Source organism: Anguilla anguilla, chromosome 8, assembly GCF_013347855.1.
Source record: "Anguilla anguilla isolate fAngAng1 chromosome 8, fAngAng1.pri, whole genome shotgun sequence".
NCBI classification, from domain to species: Eukaryota; Metazoa; Chordata; class Actinopteri; order Anguilliformes; family Anguillidae; genus Anguilla; species Anguilla anguilla.
Genome location: NC_049208.1, coordinates 16,149,666 through 16,167,437, shown reverse-complemented (window position 1 = coordinate 16,167,437; position 17,772 = coordinate 16,149,666). Strand labels below are relative to the sequence as shown.

The following is a 17,772-nucleotide window of genomic DNA, read 5'->3' as shown; positions in this document are numbered from 1 at the left end:
TCTCGCCATTAAAAATGTTTACCTTATCCAGGCAGTTCACTTTTTCTGTCGGGTAGACAATTTTTCCACAGCGTGCGCACTGAGGGTTCATCTCTATTGATGTTTGATTTCCTTCTTTAGGTCAAGTTCAATTTGGAATCTGTTAGGATTTAAATTGTTGGGCGAACCACGCCGCTTCACATCTCGAAGTTAAGCGAAATAATTCAAACTGCAAAGGCAAACAAATTAAATGAAACAAACAATGAAAAACAAACAAAAGCGGAAGTAGCTAAATTGGCGTCCCGGTAATGTACTTCCCACAACCCCGATGCTGTCGGCTCAGGATGGATGCCGCAGTAGAACTGGATGGACGCAGGGTGTACCTTCGTGTGTGATAGTGAGAAACACACGCAGCAACTAAAACTACCGAGCTGCGGGGCTCAGTGACGCTTCGGCAGCAAGCCCACTCCACACCACATATTGAGAGCGAGAGAGAGAGAGGTTTTTACAGTGAACGACAGGCAGCAAGAAAGTATCATTCGCACAACAGAGCTGCATGCTGCGTTGAATAATATAGATTCATCAGTACGAAAGCATTATCATATAGATTAATCGACACGATAGCATTATAACGATCCGTCTATAATTTCTTATTTAAAATGTATACTTTCAACGTTTCTATGTTTGTGTATTTGAGATATTCCATAAAGTCGATTAAATGCCATTTAAATGTATAAATACGCTTTATTCCTCCTTCCGCAGTCTTCTCTAGTCCGACGGGTTGTACAAATGATGCCCGTCTCTGCTGTCTGTGTCTGTTGAAAAAGAATTTTGCCGAAATCAAAATCAGATGTGATGTGCATACAATAATTCCCAGGTGGAAATGTATATCTCTTGCATGGCAATTTATTTTGTTATGGCTGTGATTTTTTAGCAGTTCCAATCGCTTCAAGGAGTGGCGCTGTTCTATACTCCGTGCGCACATCTACACACGAACGCCCCATGATGCGTCATTTTGTCTATACTCGACAAGGTTACAAACACCATAATATGAGTTATTTTAACGTGTGTTTTAAGAGTGCTGGCAACCCTGAAGCATGTCGGTGCTAGGCGAAGGATAATCGATTATAATAAACAGATGGAAAGTTTATATATATATATATATATATGCATGCATGCTGTGGGTATTATTATTATTTTTTTTTTTGTTTACGAGCCCAACCCATGTGTCTCTCTCTCATTCTGTGGCATAGGTTATATACAACAATGCACCCTCACAGGTCTGCTGGACGAAAACTACGAAGGGTCATCTTGGGACAGAGTGGAGCGCTTGATCGTTTTAACCTGGCAGCCAGAGGGATATTGACAAATGGCCTCCTCCACTTCTTGGCAAATCTTCCCAGCCCCTTTCCCAAGCAGGTGAGCCGTGAATCTGTCCCTTAATGGCTCTCGTCCTTCAGAGACACGTGATAGATTCTGAGCCTCGGTTGTCTGCGCTTTTAAGCATCGTCTCCCGGACTGTTTGGTTTGTTTCTGTACAAATGGCTCTCTCTGCTGGTCGGTTTTGTACACGCATGTTCTTTCATACTTGCGACCGAAGGGCAGTTGAATCTTGTCTGTTCATATCTCTTCACATCTCGAAATGATTTCCAATTTCAGCACACTTTCACTGAAAATTAACTTGTATGCTGGTCTGTGTTAAACTTTAATTCATACGGTTATTTCTTCAATTTGGCATGAAGAAATGTTAGGAATTGTCACCATGGGTCGGCATAGTTTATTCATTAAATATTAGTGTATGTGTGTATTTAAATACAGTGTATGTGTATATGTAAAAGCACCAGTATCAAAATGAAGTGAGTCACAACATGAAGTGAGTCACAGACACCAAATAAACTGAGCTTTGAAACAAACTAAATAATCTCCAGAGACCACAAAATAATTCTACCCATTTGTGGCAATGCTGCAGGAACACCTTTCCTTGTTTCAGTAGGCCAATTAAAAAAACATCTCAGAAGATAACAAGGCAATTATGTAAATACACAGAAGTGATAATGTCCTGTGTTCTGTATGGGGCACATGAGGGAGAGTACATACCACAGCCACCATCAACAGGTATCACATCAAATTATTCTCATTCTATAAGTGATAATTTCATCAGATTTCATTTAAACACACTGGGAACTTTAAAAAGCAGTGAATCAACAAACATGAGATGACCAAATAGATTTTATAAAAGTAAAACAAAATAAATAAGTAATATTGAACAGCGTTTTTATACAAATCCATGACAGCTGGCCTTTTTTTTTTTGCTTTGAAGAGAGCCTGTAGTTCCTCTCCTTTGACCTTGTGTTTGTTTTCCAAAGCCTGCCCCTCTGCTGAAAGAGAGTGAAGAGGGAAGAAAGGGACAGAGCTGGGCAGAGGAGGGCAGCTGCGTGCACGTCCTGCGGGAGCTGTGTGGGGGGGCCTGTCGGGGGCACAGCTCTGATGTGAGGGGGGTGCTGTGGGGGAGCTGGGGGAGGGGGGGGGGTTGGGCTGCGGGGGGGCTGCGTTTGTGTTGGAAGTTACCTGCCGGCTTCAGGTCTGCAGCAGGGGAAGGAACACCAAGAGGCGTGTGAAAGAGGTGAGACAGAGCAAAGCCAAGACACGGTCTTTGTGACCTCGTCAACCATGGTGTGCGCTGACCCAAACGGAGAGGCAAATTCCACCTCACGAGGGATCCCATCCCGGTCCAAAAAAAAAAGAGGCCTGGCTTGCTTTTACATTTCCTCCCCCGCTGGGATCATTTGTCACTCGGGAGCTGGCAGTGTGCGCCGGAATGATTAATGGGGGGGGGGGGGGGGGGGTAGAGAAACGGTGGGCTAAATGAACTCCACTCGGCTCAGGGGTGCAGAGTGTCATGGGGGGTCGGTGAGGGGCTTATTGTGACGTTTGGACACTGCCGTTTTTGGATGCAAGGCCTGCGATCACCTGTGGGCACCCACCCTTTGAGACCCCCCCACCTTCAAAGGCAGCTGTCAGAGGAGACGCAACAGCAGACAGGCACACAGAAGGAAGGTCCACTGGTGCTTTCAGCGGGCCGGGACTCCAACTGACACAATAACCACCGTCAGTCAATTCCCCACTAAAAGCAGAAAGCTTTCTGACTAAGAGGTTTAGTGTTTCAGAAAGATATCCCATCAACCTCTGTGACTGTATCTCTACTGCTTTGCTGTGCTGGAGGAACCTGTACTTCTGCTCAACCACATGCTGGGAGGGGGAGGGGCATCAGTGCTGACAACTCTAGGGCAGAAACTGACCCAGAACATTCTCTGGAACTCTCAAGTACCTACTGAGTTCTAGTTGGCACCGACAGCTTGTGCAGCTTGTTAATGACTGTGGCATGCCCACTTAACCAGCAGGGGTCACTGGAGAGCAATGAGACATACCGTGAGTCCCAATACTTTAATAATGTATCCTTTCAACCACCGCCATGCCGTCTCCTCTGTGTCCCGCAAACTCATCTTTGTGCCCTCCCTCCCTCCAGTGTCTCAGTATTGGAGGAGAAAAGCAAAGCGCACAGAAATGTATTGGCAAAGCGGCTTCTAACTTGTCTTCTCCCCTCCTTTCCTTCACGAACTTCTGGGTAGGAGGCAAGTGGTGGTGGGGGAGTGGAGGAAAGGAGATGAGGAGTGAAGACTAATGGGACGCACCCATAGTCAACCTGGGCAGACTGAAACCTTCCCTCCCTGGGCAACTTCACGTGTCACCCTCCAGAGCTGGCAGTCAACATAGGCTATAGCACTGGTACAGCCTGGGATCCATGGGGCTGGTACACATCCTGGAACAGTGTCTTAACAGGGTAAGCCACCCCACAGCTCCTTTTTTTGATTTTATTTTTTAAATCCTGTTACTATTTTAATAACTGCCCTGTTTTTTTTCTTCTAATCACTCATATGGTACTACAGTATAGAATTGTTCTCCTAATAAGAATAACGATAAAGATACTCTTCAAAAAGAAAAACAGATCTAAAATCTAAAGTCTCACTCCGGCACTACTTCCTTGTTCTTTTGCATTTCATTCATCTTCGTTTTTGATAACTGAGTGTTTTTGTAGTCCTTGCGCAGCTCGTCACCATGGAAACGAAATCACCACTCACTCGTCAGTTAATATATCGAAAGGAATAAAGCATGCCTAACTACCTCAGATGTACTTGACATTGCCGCAATAGCCTTATACGAAGTGCAACAGTAACAAAGCCTCGGTAGGCGAAGCAAAGTTGTTGCTCTTGTTACCAAGACGCCAGTGCAAGACGTTAAAAACTCCGAGTACCATGATCCACCGAGGTACTTAGTTGCCGTCGCGTAATTTTCGTTGAGTGGGGCTTTAAGGTAGATCACAAATACGTGATTAGAATGTTTACAGCACACTTATGCTGATTTAACAATCACTATTGGTAATTGAAAGTAATGAAGTTCTAGGACACGGAATTAAATTTTTGAAAAGACATTCCAAAAAACATACTCTTCAAAGGGTTAAATTGAATGTCATTCTTCTTTTACAATTTTCATATTCTGTTCGTTGTTTTGTCTCTCTATAGCCTACTTGCACCTATTTACAATAATATTTTTGGTGATTCCTTGTCATTTGTTTCTCCATTTTGTAATTCGCAAAGCATCCTGAAAAGACCCTGAGTGAAAGGTGAATAATTTTGAAAATTGTACTGACTGACCGTATCGCTCAGGGGTGTCATCTAGTTTTTTTCCCTACAGCCTAAAATAATAAATAAATAAATAAATAAATAAATAAATAAATATGTGGGAAAGGACAATAATTATCTTTCTGCTGCAGCAGAGGGGCCCACATATTACAGGCATGGTAGCCCTATGTTGTCCGCTAATATGATGCAGCGGTTCCTTTCTCTGTCCTGACGGTCCACAGGCCCATCTCATCAGCAAACTCCCTGTAGTATGAGAAAAAAAGATTTTTGGTCAGACTTTCCTGACGTACCACACAACACTTTATAGTTGCTTTACAACCCCGAGTTCCCTCCTGTAGCCTGTCCCCGTCTGCCTCCAAACATAGAATAATCGGTTTTGCCAATATGACGGATTTGGTTGAATATCTCCTAAATGAATCAATTTGTATAGGCTACACACCCTGTGGACTGCTATGTATTTCTTCTTCTATGCCAGATCTTCCCTAAAAGGTGCCTGGGTGTTTCAGACGTCAACATAAAATGTCTTAGAAGCTATCAGCTGCTCTTCCTGGGCCTGGTTTTTCATAACTATTCTTTTGCAACACTCGTCAGACTGTTTCTGGAAAGTACACTTTTAAAAAATGTAATAGTGACTCAAGGTGGAATGCTGACAAAATCCAAGCCATGGTCTCGCGAGACAAGACCGTGCAACGGCGCACATGCCTGCCTGAGCCGATTTCTCCAAACCTAAGATGAAAATTCTCCTGAGGAACATGCTTTAAAAAATAATATAAGTAATAATAATAATAATTTTAAAAAAAGATTACAATTACGTTAACAAAACGGTGAAAACATTAAATAACACAATATATTGTATGATGCAAAAAGTGATTGTATAAAGAAACCTGAAGGCCTATTTGCTACTGATACTGATCAGTTACTAAACTAAAGCTACTGCTGCAGACCATTAAACTGTTTTAATCTGAGTCATTTAATTATTCGACTGTTAAACCTGAATAACCTCGGTTGGCTACGGTTAGAATCAATACATGCCATAATGCTAATATGATATTACATACATTTAAGCAGAATATAATTATAGGCAACATTCCTATAAGAACTGCCTTTAAATATAATTTCCACTGAATTAATTCTTGCAGTGTATATTTTTTTCTTTTCTTTTGGATCGACTCACCATCCATTTCAGAATAGAGCGTTTTTAACTGCATTTAAAGATCCTTTCTGAAGACCATCAATGAGAGCGTTGGGAAACACTCATCAAAAGTCAGACACACTCAGCCACGATCGTTAAAAATGTACATGTTTTCGGGAACACAGGTCTGGATTGAAACGTATGGTGGTTGAAGCAGCAGTAAAAAGAAACAATCACGCGGTAAAATAAATAAATTAATTAATAAGATGATAGGCTATATGGTTTGAGCATTTCATAAATAGCGTTTTTGTGTTGCATGACAAATGCACTGGGTTGATTTGTTTGTCGCTGGGCTATATGTAAAGCACTTAATCAGAAAAATGAAACCTTCGAACAGCTGCCCTGCAACGAGAGGGTCGTCATGGCAATTCGTAGAACTGGGAGGGAAACTTGACTGGTGATATAATTTGCGATCCCGTGCGTTGAGGCAAGACCACATAGTCTACAGTAGACCTGCGCATCTCCAATAAAGTAAACATTAATATGAACATGGATTGGTTCAGGGAATGCCACACTTAGAGCTCTGAGATTGTAGCCAGATTACATTAACAATAGTATCAGGCCTACGTTATCGTGCGTCGTATGTTGAATGCAGCTAGGGAAGCAGGTGTGAACTCCTTCAGCATCAGCGGACATGGAACTCTGACACTATTTGACATTTAAGTTTTGAGATAAGGCTGGCGTGACGAGGTTGATTGTGCGGCGTGGGAGGGGGGTTGATTTTGTCTTGTTGAGTTAAAAATAAATAAATAAATAAAAAACTCAGTGGCCTAGGCTACATCAGTGGTCCTGGAGTACCCCTGTGTGTGCTGTTTTTTCCAGCGAGTTTAATTGATTGAAAACGTGTTCCTTTAACAGACCACAGTGCTGGTTTGGCACATTACCATTTAGTTTCTATTTGAACTCTTCATTTCCCACGTATGATTTAGTATGAAGGACCAGTTATACACATTCAAGACTTGACTGATTTCAGCTGTAGGTCTATCAATTAATTAATCCATACAAAATGCTAAATGTAACCTTTTTCGAAATCAATCAGTTAGCCTAACACGGCACGTAACTGAGTTGTCTAAAAATTGAAGACTGACTGAATGTCCTTACATTGATATGGGTTATGAATTATTTTTAACATGATTATCATTCTGATATTTGTAATTCAGAGTAACCATCCCTCATCAGACCTTAAACGTGTCTATATAAATACAACTAATAGCTATTGATGCGTCAGGGATTGCGATAAAGTTTTTACTAATAACCTGCATGCACAGGGGTACTCCAGGACCAGGGTTGAAAACCACAGGCCTACAATTATCCTGGCATTTTATGAAACATTACTATGCGCATTGTATGAATTTACCGACCAGCTCCTTTATGTAAGGGACATCTACACAGCGTAGGTCAACTGTATTAAACAAAATACGCGTAATTTCGGGCTCGTGGATAGTGTCAGGAGAACTTTAATTTTTACACAGCAATTATTTTTTCTGTACTGTGCGTATGCGCAGTTTAGGCGGCTATATAAATATACTGATGAAGTCCTCAAGATAAAGAAGTAGCCTACGTATTCAAAACTATATGTTAAAATAACTGCCAATTTATATCTCAGCTTTGCTGTTATGAGTTTTATGTGAAGATCACACTGATTTAATGTGTCATCGTGCCATGCACAGGGTTTCTGTACATGGAAAACTATTGATCTTCAGAACGTTAAACTACTTCCCGTAGGAATAGTGCAAGTCAAGACAAAGACACTCAGGCGCCGACGGAGGAACAACCAAAGTTTTTATAACAATTTTTGAGAGAATCTGGATTGGTTCAATTGAGAGCGGATCCAGGATTATAACTTACCACGGATAGGTTCATATTATATTATATTATATTATATTATATTATATTATATTATATTATATTATATTATATTATATTATATTATATTATATTATATTAAAATGAAACAAGAAAAAAGGACAATGCATGCATAATGAGACATTGTTTGAGGACGGAAATTATTTATTATTAAGAAATACATATTATTATTTCTCTTGTAAAATAAATGTATAATAATAATAACTAGAAAGGTTACAATTCCTGAAGGAATTGTGTGGGCTTGCCTTGCTGAAAATCATTACCAGAATACTTGAAGAAAGGATGAAGTAAGGATAAAGTCTGAAGTAACTGCCACTGTCCTCAAGCCTCAATGCATTTCAAAGAGGGCGCATAGCTCAGAAAAAGTGTAATAGCAGCAAAATGATAAAAGGAAAAGCTTAGATATTTGAATATGAGTGCAAGGAGGAGTTGATGAAGGTTTGTGTGCGATTATGTGTAATTCCGTTTGTTTCCTCTGTGACGATCTAAAAACATGTATCAAAACTGTAAAATCACCAACTTCAGCTCGAGTGGGCAGTCCATTCATGTGTATGTGGAGCGCGACTGTCAAGCAAATGCCAATCCTGGGAGACTGAAACATGCGATTCCAAAAAAAAATTAGTGAGAGGGTAGACAAATAGCCGAACGTTTTGATGTCAAAAAAGTCTAATTTAAAGGAGCTGTGACGGGTTAGAAAACTGCAAAGAAATGCTGAAAAACCAAGTGCCACACTCTAGGATCTGAACATTCTACAGTGCTTTCCTATGGGGGAAAATTGCTCACAACAAGTTGAATAGTTTTATTGAAGTTTTGAATATTTTATTAGTGGGCGAAGCAAGCCCACTAATAATAATAAAAACACCCTACTGGCTGAAGGTTTGCTCTGATAGAAACAAGACACGCATAATTACCACATGACTTGATAACCTTCTACAATACAAAAATGTATTTAAGTGGTCAAAATACAATATTCTAGAATTTCACATGATTTGTTTAAAAATCACTAACTACAACTTAGAAATGTTAGTATTCAGTTGTTTATTATTTTATAATGTGCCCTGTCTTCATAGACAGAAAACGCCTTTTGCTCCAAAAGAAATGACATCGAAAGAATGTTCAAGAGGGCTTTTGATACTCTCAGAACAATGGCAAGGCAAGACTTTTTGGATGTGAATGGTAAAGTGGAGCTACTGAATAACTGAATTTTCCCCAGCTATAGGCTACTTTGTACCAACTGAAGATCGTGGAATCCGGAATTGCACACCTTGGTTCATGCAAAATCAATCCTGGAGGAAAAGAGTAGGCTACTGATTTTGAGACCATTTTAAAGGTTGGCTAAATTGAATAATGGTGACTACACCTTCTCCATGGTGTTCTGTTATCAGAATGCCTGTGTATTTTTTGTTTACGCCAACATCTGAATTTATCTGACTTAAAACGCATTTAAAGATCTCTCTCTCTCTCTCAAACATTTTAATAAACTGTATCCAAATTTTCAATGTCAGAATAAATATGTATTTTGAAAAATGGTTATACACTAATGAGTAGGTTACACCAAGGAGATTAGTTGCTTGGCTGTGTGTGAACGGAAAGGGCTTCTTAATTTTCGATGTCTAAAAGCGTTAGTTCCTGACTCTTTAAATTCAATTAAGTAGTTCGATAGTTATTGAAATTTCTGAAATCTACTTAGCCACTCGAACTGTCCATGCTTTAATTGTGTTTGGTTCGATTCTTTGATTGGTTGGCACATCTACCTTATCACCTCTATTAATCCGTATTGGAAATAGATTGTGAGGCTAATACACGCTGCATGTATTGTTTATCTTCGTGTCATAACATTACATGTATTGTCACAACGGCTTTAAATGATCGAAAAAAACTCACGAGACCCTTAAACAACAACACTAATATAGTCGACTAATCTTGCCCGTGTCAAGAAAAAAAAACTCAAATCAAAGATGTAAAAATAAGTATGCAAAGTATGCACCGACGTGATAGAAATAAAATAAATGCCTAATTTTCAAGACATTGTGTGCTCGTTGTCTGTTTCAAATGCAGACTTAATGCAGATTTGATTAACTCCTTCTTGATGTTTCAAAACCAGCAAATGTCTGTAGGCTATGTGCGGGTAACTTATTTATCCTGGAAAACAAGAAACAGATTCTTGTGTAGAACGACTATGTTATTCGACTTCCACATGTTTATAATGCTGTCCTGTTCAGAGCGCTTAAATTCGGATTCAGTCGGATTCGATAACAAAATCTAACCAACCCGGTGTTTAGATAAAACAAGCAATACTAATGCAGTTTCGAATATCTCATGTGTGTATCTTTTTTACTTGGTTAAATTATTCCAAATGAAAGTAGGCAAAAACACTGCATCTGGCCCATTTGGAGTCAACTGGATACCAGCAATGATTAACTTCAAGTGCTGCAGTGCATCAATATATTATTCGTTATCTCAGCGTTTGGCGTAACCTATTGCAACAGGCTATCTTTTTCCAAACGGAATTTCCCGGAAAGGTCTTGATGCCAGTTCGTTCCACCTTAAATATAAGTTTCCGGCTCTCCAACCTTCCCCTTTAAGAGAATTTTTTCTGTAATGCGTAGCAGCCGAATGGGGGCGCCAAGTGATCACTTCCCTGTCGTGACTGCATATTGTGCATGGAGGTTACAGCATCAGTGTTAAAAAATAACTTGCATTGTGCTTGCGAACTACTTTGCGCTGTATTCAATTTACAACACAATGTGTCGGCCGTCTTATTTGCGTTATGTAGACTGACTATGTGTGACTCCAACGTGTTTTCACTGTGTAGCCCAATTCCCAACGTGACAACGAACAATCATCACAGAGGATATCCCAGAAAATATTCAAAACGTAAAATAATTAAATCTTTCTCATTTTGGCTTTGCAGTCTGAAATGGTAGCCTATATACACTAAATGACGTGAACCAAATATCCCTTTTACGCAAAGCTGTTGAGCAGGCCTATTATTATTATTATTATTATTATTATTATTATTATTATTATTAATAATAATAATAATAATAATAATAATAATAATAATAAACATTTTAAAGCTATTCCCTAAAACGGAAATAGGTTAAAGGCTTACCGTATCATTTCTCATAGGACTTAATTGCTGCACGTAATTTTGGGCCACCTCCACCAACTAGCGAAGCACATGTTAGTTTTAAGATGACGGAATTCCTTTTGTCACAGAGGAACCGTACATTTGGAATATCTGAACGTGCCATTTCTTGCTATGGCAGTTCTCGTGAATGATGTTTCTCGTGGATAATCTGCAACAATGGTTGAAAACTGTGAATGCGAACGCTGTTAGTGTTACAGTGTGACAGGCTTCAACATTTTGGTGTGAAACTGGTTTGTTTCGTGGTTGGAATCCCTGGTCATGATTATTGGGCCTGTTGTATTATTACATAACATGACAATCATCAAAACATATATAAGCATTATCTCAAAGGGCATTTGAAACTAACATCTCACATTTTATGTTATATGAAGTTTGTCTTCTCTTTGTCGCTGTACCTGCTCCACCTTCAGTTAGAGATATCGGGTATAAACACGCTCCACACACGCATGCACACACACACAGTGAGTTGACATACACTCAATATTATAACATTAATTCACATATAGCCTACATTTTTTTTATCTGTAGTTCAGTTCATAGAACTGTTCTTTTCCAAATGATCGTCACCGATAACCACTTGCTTGGGCAAAATTAATAAGCGTGAAGGCATTTCCAAAGGGAGTTAAAGCAAAGCTATGTCTACATTTTACCAAAATTGAAAATGCTTGACAAACATATTCCTTGGAAATAATTCTCGATGACTCAATATTTTCACAGTTCTATTCTGCTTTTCTCATGAGCTATTTTATTGGATGCAAAAACTTGTGCTTTTCTCATAATCTGTTGCAAAAACCAAATTAGAAATTCTTAAAAGAAATCGCCAAAAAGTAGTCAGTCATTGCATAAATTGGTCTCTTAGGTTCATTATACAAGTATGACCAATCATATATAAGTATATGCGATTTTTTTTAAATGACAAGCGAATGCTTCGAAATTATGAAATATTAGGCGAAATTCAGCTGTACGAAACACATACATTCCCAAAGGTGGATGACTTTAAGTGTTAATATAACAATCTAGAGTACGCTCATGTCTACTATCAATTATACATAGCTACACTTTAACATTCCCTTTACCGGGTTCATCTTTCTCTCACTTTGAAGTATGTAGCAACTGTTATCAGATTTATATAAGGTAAAGAAATTTAGCTGGCTCTCCGCTAAATTGTCAACGTATGGCCCTGGCTCTTCTAACATACACACGATAGAAAGAACATTTAAAAACAACCAACAAATAAATAAATAAATGTAATTAACCAATAAAATCAGTTGAGAATATTGCAATTGGTAGATAGGCCATTTGATGACACTATGGTGCAGGAGTTAACTTCGCTGAGTCAAACCAGAACGTCGAGACGCACAAAATATGGTAGGCAGAATGTAACCTAACATTTTAAGTAAATGCTAATTACCACAAATGACATACTATTTAAAATGCATTGCTTGGTATGTCTCTATAGCTAAGCTACAGTTCACAAGCTTGTTTATTGGAGGATTTTGATTTTAAATATCTCCTTGTGTGTTGCATGTTTTTTCAGAGTCAGACCGTGGATTCGATTACTCTGAAAACAGGTTTCAGTTAAAACCTTTAACCTGCGAATGCATAAAATCACGGATTAGGCCTACTAAAACCGGGAATAAAGAATGGCCTAGGTTTACATAATGAGAAACGCAATTCTACACGGATTTAAGCAATTTAGCTGCTACACGTCATCATTTTAAAATAGACGCTTTTGTCGTGCAGGCGTGATCTGAAATAGGCTTTTTTATATTACAGCGACCAGTATGCACTGCTTGAAATTCGAATTTACACGAATGTCGCAACTGAAGAAGCTGTCCTGCTTCACTAACCCGTTTTATTTTTTAATAAAACCTGTATTACTAAATTACTCTTGCATACGCGTGGCGCGTTCGCAAACAGCAGGTTCAATTATTTTGTAGCTGTTTCTTTGTTTCTTTATTGTTTAATCCATATTATCTCACTCAACAGTATTTACTCTCTTACATTTCGTCCTGTTGCCGAACACAATTAATATAAATAAACACTTAACTACATGCCATTAAAGGTGTAGGCCTAATTTGTGTTTTTTAGTTGGTTCATTCACAGAGGCTAAATTTAAAGCTCAGCTTAAGATGGTGATAAGATAAAGTATTGACTTCTCAATTTAACCTTATGGGATTTCCTTGCAGCACTTTAGACAATTACCAGGGGGTAATCTTTTCATACATACAGCAAGTGCACTGGGTTTTGCCTATCACTGGTAAAATTAAAATTAATTAACACACCGAATATGGACGAACTCCTTAATTAGAGAATGAGAACTTTCAGCAAATCTCTCACACTGACTGGTTTACAATTACAACTACACATAGTTGCATAATACTTAGCTGATGGGAGAGTTGGGTCTTCTATTCAAATAAATAAATAATAAGGGAACTGTTAAAGCTCTATTCCTGGGTGATTTTCAAAGTGGATTTGAAGCCCCTCTAGAAATTGCATTGGCTAGTCTGGGATTTAAGATATCCGATATGGTGGGTCACAGGAGGTCAAAGATGGATTCAGTGTTTGAAAATTCCAATATGAAAGGAAAATCCCTCTGGCCTGGACTGCTGTGACTGCTTCTGCCTATATGATCGTGCCACGCAAAACCTGTGACGCCAGGTGTTGAATATCCTGGGGTGTGTGACCATTTGCATTTTATTGACTCTGAATTACAATCATACGCACACACATATTTTATATATGTATGTATATATATCTTGCAATAATCACAGTGCATTTGGATCTCTATCCCAATAAACATTCGCCCCTAAATAATACTTTTAGCCCAAGCCTACATAAAGCGACAGAGGACATTATAAGATTTGTGACCTACATCACCATTGATGACCAGCCCAAAACACTGGTATAATTTTGGTCCATGATGTAAAGCCCAGATCATCTAAGCCATAAGCAACTGCAGTCATAATGGTTATCATGTCAGTGCAGCAACAGTTTTGAAAGCACTGCTCTGAACAATCTGGCTACCCACAACAGGCGTGCCATCAGTTACATTTGTAAAACTTGAACTGGAAGAACTATTCCTGTGTGGTTTCACACTCGATGTTTGGCCTACAAATCATGTGTGTAGTATGCCAAATATAGTAAATTATTTGGCACCATTTTTCACCCAAGCAGTTGTCATGTTTGCTTGGACTTTCGCTGAGCAGGTTCTTTTTTGTTTTGTAATTCTTTCAGATTATTGATCATTTATGCCCCTTTCCCTAAATTAAGGACAGAAGCAGCAAAACATAACAAAGGGTAATGAAATGAAAAGTCACATTGTAAAATAATCACAGGCAACGTTTATAATCTAATAGAAATTACCCCACTTCAACAAAGTGCTTGAAATGACGCAGCTCAACTTTATTTTGAACTGCGTGTTTTACATATTTCATATGAAAAGTAATTAAAAAAAATTTGGTCATGTAAACTGATCCGCTGCAGTACCATTTCACACTCAAATCAGGGATGGGAATTAATCAGTTGAGTTTTCTGGTGACAGTCAGAAGTTTTAAGCTTAAATTGCAGGACCTTGCTCCTGCTTTTGACTTTAAAGTCCATATAGAATTGTGCGCCTGGCGCTTACTCTCTTAATAACTTGCACGCATTGCATTCTTGTTGGGTGGTGAACCGTGTGGGAGTTCTTCATGAAAACTGGAACACGTGCAAACCCGAATACAGTTTTCCCGCAACACTGTGTACAGATAGATATTCAGTGTAGACTATGCGTGCATTTTGATCGCTATATTTGTGTTTTATCACTTTTGGATAGTTTTGATTTAACTGTGAACATTTAGCTAAGCATTCTACCCACTATGAAGCAGCAGGTGATCGAATGCACGTCCTGTTGAATACCGCTTTGTCAATCATTTTAACATGCTCGCGGAGTCCTAAGAGACGGTATAGCCTATGGAACGAATACACACAAATGAAAGTAATTTGTGAGGTTTTAATTTGCGTTGTGACGGTACAGGGCAGTAGAAACTAAGTAGCTCACGATTTTCACCAACTGACCCAATTTTTTTCCGCAGATAACATTGCAGTCATAGTTCTACCATCCTCGTGCAAAAATAGGCTATCGGCTGTCTACTCGCGTTTTGTTCGGCGATGAAGTTTCTTTTGTCATTTAAGTTAATCCGTTTGTGGGCATAATAACAAACTCTAAGCCTCTTTTTCGTGCTTTGTGATGTTCTAGCTTTTGTGAATTACATCGAGGCAAGTCGACTTGAGAAATAACAATAAACGTTATGAGTGAAGTGGACCAAAGCCTCTATTTCTCCTCTCCGAAAGACACGTGATGTTGAGAGCATTTTAAATGGCTTCCGCCGAAGGATGTGTTCTTATTTTGATGGGCACATTTAAGCGCTGTAGCATAATAAAGCAAACAGGCCCTTAATTCAAAGATCAAGCATAATTGTATGCTGTTAAGCTACTAGCATAAATAATAACTAACTGTGATGCAGATCACACGAGTTAGGCTATAAGGGGGATCATTTTGCATTAAAATGTGGTCAGTTTAAAATTTAAAAATATAGGATGATGTGTTGTTTATTATGTATTCAAAAGAGTTTGAGAGGCAAGGTATTTAGCAGAAATTATCTTTATATAATCATAACTCAGATTGTTTTTAAAAGCAAAGTGGAAAAAACGTTTTTTCGCTATTTTAAACAAGTGGTTTGTATCAGTCAAATTTACAATTACAAATGTTTAGTCCGTAAAAGTAATTAGTCTAAGAAAAAGTATTCAGGAAATTAAAATGGTTATATATAAGAATAACTACATATTCCTAATAAACAGGCTGTATAGCAAATAACTAATTAAATTACTAAATAAATACAGAAATAATTGTCCTGGTTTAATTTGCAATACATTAATTCAGTACAGCATGTCAGAATAGCGCCCAAGTATGCTCCATGTTATTAGCATAAATAATTCCGACTTGATGGCCAATGTAATGGCCTATGTAGTTTATGGAAATTCACGTAAAATAATCTCTAGAATTGTCAGCATAAATATGTAGGCTAAAAATGATCAAAGTATCGATGACGGTGTATTATAGTTATTTTAACATTTATATGCTATTGCCTATACTTTCCTATCCCAATCTAATGCGTGGGGTTTGTTTTTTTCCGTTGACTGTAATTAATCCTTTTCCCTGGGGTCAGATAGGTCTCCGGTGTCAATCAAACTGAGCTGATTCAGAAATGCCATTGTTTGGAGGCACGTCTATAGCTTTCCTCTTATTTTCAGCATACAATGCTAGTTCCTCTGATCACTCATTCATTATTCACCAGAAAGCGCCAAGAAAAGGTTTGGTTTGATAAAAATATGCAATATTACTAATGTGAATGGGGTTTAATTAAATCTCGGCTCATTTTAAGACTGCCAGTTTATTTATATGGAACCCTTTCTTAGACGAAATACGTTAATGTAATAAGAAAATCCAAGAACTTTTCATTCAAAGGCGTGTGTGTATGTGTTTGTGTTCCACGACTACATTGTTCGGTTGTTGTGTTTTGTAATAGGCCATGTAGGTCAAATGTAATAGGCCAAAAAATTTTAGCAACCTAATTATTACCGGTCATTCAAATAATCGCAATAGTGTGTAGGCACTTATTGTGGTGCCACGAATGCATGAGGCAGTCAAAGTCAGAAAAGCACTGTATTCTGGTTTTCGTCGGTCGCTGAAGCTCCGATGCTGTGCGGGTCTTCAACACTAAGTACATCCCTCGCGCTCCATTGCTAATGACAACTGCTGTGGGCTCATGTACACAGGCTGCTCCTTATACAAATTTACCTAATTATCTCACAATACAGTAGACCAAAACATTTGAATGCTGATATTTTGTCCAAGTAAGTTGAATGCAGTTATCGATCATCAGAAACGGAAATGATGCTGAAATACTTACATTGCAAATTAATATTTTACTATTTCAATCTAAACTTTAGTCGGCCTAAAGGTGCTAAAGTTGGTGGCACACAGCTACTTCTGTGCCCCTTTTTTGACACCAAGGCGGAAGTTATTCGGCTGTTCTTAAGAATTTCTGGTACGTAATCATCGGATAGGTTAATATAAAGCTCGAATATATGAGCTAGTTTGGTTCACAGTTATTTGGGCAGTCTACTACTACTAGTCTACTACAGCTTTCCTCTTCAGTGTGTCCTCTATCCTATCATCTCAATTAACACAATGAGATAGTTATTGTATGGCAAACTAACTGAAAAAACGGCCACAGTATCCAGGACAAAGGGCAATGTCTTCTTGTTTTAAAGTATTTTAAACGTGAGAGGAGAAAAAAGTATTTACCCTTTCAATGTGTCATTATCTTTCTCCAGAGATTTATTTATTTATTTATTTATTTATTTATTTATTTATTTATTTATTTATTTCCATAAATTTACCTTAAAGATGGCGGTAAGCAACATATTTAATGTCGGCCACCTATCAAGATGAGGGTTGTTTCTTTTTTAAGTTAGTTTATAATTGAATATAGACAACAGTAAGGAGGGTACTGCAACTGTCAACACTGTTAACAGATTTGCATCTTATTTTTGTTCAATTTAAATACCAAATGGTATCATTCCCAGCCTGCGATACAATGTGATGTTTGTTTTATATCAGGCCGATCGTTTAACAAGCTAATCAACTTCAATAGCTTGTCACTAACTATTATAACTAAGTTTTAACAAGCTGTTAAAAGCATCGGTGATGTGAAGACCTCAACACTAAGAAAAAGATTGACATCAATGTGCTGACAGAATTCTCGCGGCTGGGTGTGTGGGGTAACGCAGAATTTAATCTTCGAACACTGTAAAAACTGAAATGTGTTATCTTTCCC

At 38.4% G+C, this 17,772-nt stretch overlaps 1 protein-coding gene across 2 annotated transcripts in view; it reads right to left on the bottom strand.

The window, feature by feature from the left end:
• nebl (nebulette) overlaps positions 1-893 on the bottom strand; it is a 54,640-nt gene extending 53,747 nt beyond the window's left edge. The window contains exon 1 of one of the 2 annotated variants that reach the window (XM_035429721.1): positions 23-893. In XM_035429721.1, the coding sequence (XP_035285612.1) occupies positions 23-91 (69 nt within the window). In that variant the 5' untranslated portion in view covers positions 92-893. The remainder of the gene's footprint in view (positions 1-22) is intronic. The other variant, XM_035429720.1, reaches the window with a different exon arrangement.
• Positions 894-17,772: the final 16,879 nt, after the last annotated feature.